At 42.6% G+C, this 5,000-nt stretch overlaps 1 protein-coding gene across 2 annotated transcripts in view; it reads left to right on the forward strand.

The window, feature by feature from the left end:
• The first annotated feature begins 3,225 nt into the window (after positions 1-3,225).
• tafa5a (TAFA chemokine like family member 5a) overlaps positions 3,226-5,000 on the forward strand; it is an 816,691-nt gene continuing 814,916 nt past the window's right edge. For both annotated transcript variants that reach the window (XM_061914483.1, XM_061914482.1), the window contains exons 1-2: positions 3,226-3,325; positions 3,583-3,653. In XM_061914483.1, coding sequence (XP_061770467.1) covers positions 3,297-3,325; positions 3,583-3,653 — 100 coding nt within the window. In that variant the 5' untranslated portion in view covers positions 3,226-3,296. The remainder of the gene's footprint in view (positions 3,326-3,582; positions 3,654-5,000) is intronic.

The raw sequence follows: 5,000 nt of genomic DNA on the forward strand, positions 1-5,000 counted from the left end.
TATTAGTAAGATTGCCAAAGTTGTTTATATCACAACCATCAGTGTACTCTGTATCACCCAGTATACCTTGCAATCGTGTGCGTGTGTGTCTGACAAGCAGTTTGTACATGTTGTAGCAGGCGTCAAAGGCAATGGCTGCATAGCACGCCCTTTTTTCTTGTTATCTGAGTGACCGCCAGCAGATAATCGCGAGAATGTTTGCGGCTCCTATTATCTTCTATACACTGAAAAAAGTGATTTTTTTGGTGCTGTAAACTCTATTATGTCATAATTTATACCTAATATTTTTAACATTCAGTAAGAACTAGAGTTTCTTAAGTAAAATTAAACATTTTATTAACGTACTACATGAATTATGGGGGAAGAGTAAGTTTTACTTATGTTTCCTCATACTCTTTAAATGTTCTAGAGTTGTACGTTCATAAACCTAAAAATATTACATAAACTTTACTCTGAAAATGTAGTGTTTTGAAACGCATGCGCATAGCACAGCAGGCTCTGGCCGACTGGCTCTGCTCCGGCCGTTAGGATCACTTCACAGAGCACTGCAAGGTGGCATCATGGGTAATTCTTATCTTGCGGTTATAATGTTTTACAGAGCCGATGTTCTCCAGAAATGTGTTTGGTGTGGGTTCACAGAGTGTGGCGCATATTACTAAGAGTGTTAAAGTTGTTTATATCGCAACCATCAGTGTAACCTGCATGGCTGTTGACCAAGTATGCATTGCAATCTCGACTGAGAAGCAGCGAATTGCATGCGTCTTTACGGCACGCATACAACGTGGTGTAAAAGTTTGCGAGATGACACGTTGTAGAGCAGTGATCCCCATCCACCGGGCCGCGGCCGCAGAATATTTTAATATTAAATTTTGAATAATCACATTCAGTTTTTAACTGCATGCCATTGATAAGCGCAGGAGTGAGAAGAGGTTTCAAATCAATTAGCGCCCCGGCGGCTAGTCAAGGAAATACGGTATATAAAATGTACTTAATATTTTGAGTAAAATGATGTTTCTGCCGATGAAAAACAAGTAGAATTTACTTAATTTGTTTATATAAATATTACTTAAAACTTGGATGTAATTAAGTAACTGTTACTTAATATCTTCACAAGTTATACGGCAGGGGTTGGCAACCCGCGGCTCTTTGGCAACTCTGATGCGGCTCAGCTGCACAATCGCCGACCCCCCAGATTGTTGCGGGGAGATTCCGGAATTCAATGCCTCTCCCGGACATCACCTGGAGTCAACGTTCTCCAATTTTCACTCGGACTACGATATTAAAGGCGTGCCATGATGATATTACTCTTAACGTCCTCTTGAACGTCATCGCGCCCGCCATTCACGGAATGCTATTTACGTGCCGACCGGACACATGCATTTTGCGTCATTTATCAGCACATGTATGAGATTGCAAGACATACTGGGTGACACAGAGTACACTGACAGTCGTGATATAAACAACTTTAACGCTCCTACTAATATGCGCCACATTGTGAACCCACACAAAAAGAAGAATGACAAACACATTTCGGGAGAAAATCCTCACAGTAACACAACATAAACGCAACACAACAAATACCCAGAATCCTTTGCATCCATGACACACCTGACTATGTTATACACCCTGTGGGCACCCTCCCCCCCCTTCCCCCCGGGGTTTGGTGCTCGCGGGGTGTATAACATAGTCAGGAGGGGTCCTGGATGCAAAGAATTCTGGGTATTTGTTGTGTTGCGTTTATGTTGTGTTACTGTGAGGATGTTCTCCCAAAATGTGTTTGTCATTCTTGTTTGGTGTGGCTTCACAGTGTGGCGCATATTAGAGTGTTAAAATTGTTTATATCACAACCGTCAGTGTACTTTGTGTCTCCCAGCATGCCTTGCAGTCGTGTACGTGTATCTGCGGAAGCCTCTCACAACATGTTGCTGAACTGGCAAGCAGTTAGTACATGTTGTAGAACAGAGGTGTCGAACTCAAATACAGAGTGGGCCAAAATTTTAAACTGAATAAAGCCGCGGGCCAAGGTTGAACAAATTAACCTTTTTATAGGGACCCAAACAAGTTTGGCATTGAATATTGAACAAGCGAGGCTTATATAACTTTATAGTGACATGCAAAATCGAGTTTCAAATAATAATAATAATTAAAAAATAGCAATGGCATGTCAAATCAAATTTAAATAGAAATTGAATGCCTCTTTCCTATTTGCAGCCTTCTCAGGTAAATATCAAAATAAACTTTTTCCCACAGGCTAATAATACATTTTTATATTGCAGCGTCCAGGAAGAGGTAGTGCTGCAAGGGCTTCTGTGTATTTGTTCTGTTGTGTTACAGTGCAGATGTTCTCCCGAAATTTGCCTGTCATTCTCGTTTAGTGTTGGTTCACAGTGTGGCGCATATCTGTAACCGTCTTAAAGTTGTTTATACGGCCACCCTCAGTGTGACCTGTATGGCTGTTATACTAATGCAATGCAAGCTTGGTCAAGTATTAGCGGTGAATGCGCTGTTACAGCGACACCGCCGCTAGCTCTAATGTTAATTTGATATTGCCTCAAGGGCCAAAACCGCGGGCCAGAGTTTGACACCCATGTTGTAGAAGGTGTTTAAGGCAATGGCGTCATAGCACGCCCTTATTCTTGTCATCTGGGTGACCATCAGCAGATATCGGCGAGAATAACCGCGCCTCCCATTGTCTTCCTCATTATGTGCCAATCGGCCGCAGCTGAGGGGAAAACTGAATAAGTCAGTTTGCATACGTTTCCAAATTTATGGGAATATTTGGAAATTGACTGGGCGAGAGTGAAGTTTGCATTTCTGTTGGAAGGGTTTTGGTCGAAGTTTAGATGGATTTAAAAGACTCAAGACTTGATTGATTGATTGATATTGCAGCATTACATTTTAATTTTATCATTTGCGTGCAAATACTTCTAATAATTTTTTTAAGTAAATCTTATGAGTTTATTTTTTTCAGTGTACTTTGTGACACGGCTCTTTGAGTGGTAAAGGTTGCCCATCCCGCCACCCGCCCGGATCTGTTCAAAATCCATTTTTTCGGGGTTTATCCGCGGATGAGACCGCAAACAGCGCATCTTTCTTCCCCGCTCATTCTGGTCCTGCGTGACGCGCCGTCTCTCATGCGGTGATCACTTCCCTTCCTGCATGCCTAAAGTAGGATTTTTTTTTTTTTTCCTCTCTAAAGGGGGTGTGGGCTTTTGCCAGCAGGGCTTGAGAGGCTGCGTGGATGAACAGCAGCAGCCAGCACAGGTGCACGCATCTTTTACGACGCTGCGGTACAGATGATTGAAGACTTGGATCCGCCAAGCAGGTGAAATACCACCAGGATTAACATTTAGCGCCCTTTTTTTTTTCTTTTCTTTTTTTTTTCTTCCCCCTTTCCATGGAGGATGTGACATTTTCTGAGCAAACCCTGGTGTTCTTTTTTTCCCCCTCCTTCTCTTAACGCACGGAGAAATGCGCCTCATTAGAGTCCCAGTTGGATTGTGAGCTTCTTCTTTTTTTTTTTTTTTTTTTTGGAACTGGTCCTCTCGTCTTTGTGTTCTCTTTCATGGCTCCGGTGACCAGACGCTGGCCGAGGATGTCGTCAACTTTCTGGGCTTTTGTGCTGCTCACCGCGCTCATGGTGCTCTACTGCGGTAAGTGCCGGTGCGCGCTCGGGGGTGCGTTCACGCCGCTTTACTCTTCCGTGCGCATTTCTGCATCTATTCTATTCAGTCTAGCGCACCATTTTCCCTCCCTAATACATGGGTGTCAAACTCTGGCCCGCGGGCCAAATTTGGCCCTCCGTGTTATTTCATTTGGCCCCTTGAACGTTAGAGCTTGGCCGCCGGCATTATACCCAATTTTCCTGGGCGACTCCCAAATTTTAGTGCCTCTCCCGGGGCAACCATTCTTCCGGTTTTGACCCAGACAACAACATTGGGGGTGTGCCTTTAGCGTCCTCTACAACCTGTCGTCACGTCCGCTTTTCCTCCAGCGCGCTGGCCCAGGCACATTAAAAAAATGCGGCTTTTACACACGTAAATGAATGCAACGCATACTTGGTCAACAGCCATACAGGTCACACTGAGGGTGGCTGTATAAACAACTTTAAGACTGTTACAAATATGCGCCACACTGTGAACCCGCACCAAATCAGAATGACAAACACATTTCGGGAGAACGTCCGCACCGTAACGAAACATAAAAACAACAGATCGAAACCCTTGCAGCACTAACTATTTCGGGACGCGACAATATACACCCACGCTACCACCAAACCCCAAAAGTTAGTGTTGATATCTACCCCAGAAGGCTTCAAATAGGAAAGAGGCATTTAATAAAAAAATCTATTTAATATATCATTTATGTTTTAACATTTTTTTGCACTATTAAGTTATATAAGAGTTGCTTGTTCCATATTCAGACTTAAACCAAATCATTGTAGCAAACTAATTAACGTTTTATTCATGCACTTTCTCTTGCTACTCCACTGCTTGAGTGTTGGATTCATTCATTATTGTTTTTATTTTCAAATGCATTATTAGCCTGTGGAAAAAGTTTATTTTGATATTTACCTCAGAAGGCTGCCAATAGAAAAGAGGCATTCAATTTTAGGGAAAAGCGGTAGGAATGGATGGATGCCATAGATATTTTTTAAACATTATTATTTGGAACTCGATTTTGCATGCCACTATTAAAGTTACATACGCATTTCTTGTTCAATATTCAACACAAAACTTGTTTACAGTTTGTAAAAGGTTAATTTTTTCAACCTAGGCCCGCGGCTTTGTTCAGTTTTAAATTTTGGCCCAGTTTATTTGAGTTTGACACCCTTGCCCTAATGCGTGGGTGTCAAACTCTGGCCAGCGGGCCAAATTTGGCCCTCCGTGTAATTTCATTTGGCCCTTGAGGCAATATAAAATTAACATTAGAGCTTGCCCGCCGGTATTATACCCAATTTTCCTGGGAGACTCACAAATTATAGTGCCCCTCCCGAAAAT

Source organism: Nerophis ophidion, linkage group LG10 (assembly GCF_033978795.1).
Source record: "Nerophis ophidion isolate RoL-2023_Sa linkage group LG10, RoL_Noph_v1.0, whole genome shotgun sequence".
Taxonomy (NCBI): domain Eukaryota; kingdom Metazoa; phylum Chordata; class Actinopteri; order Syngnathiformes; family Syngnathidae; genus Nerophis; species Nerophis ophidion.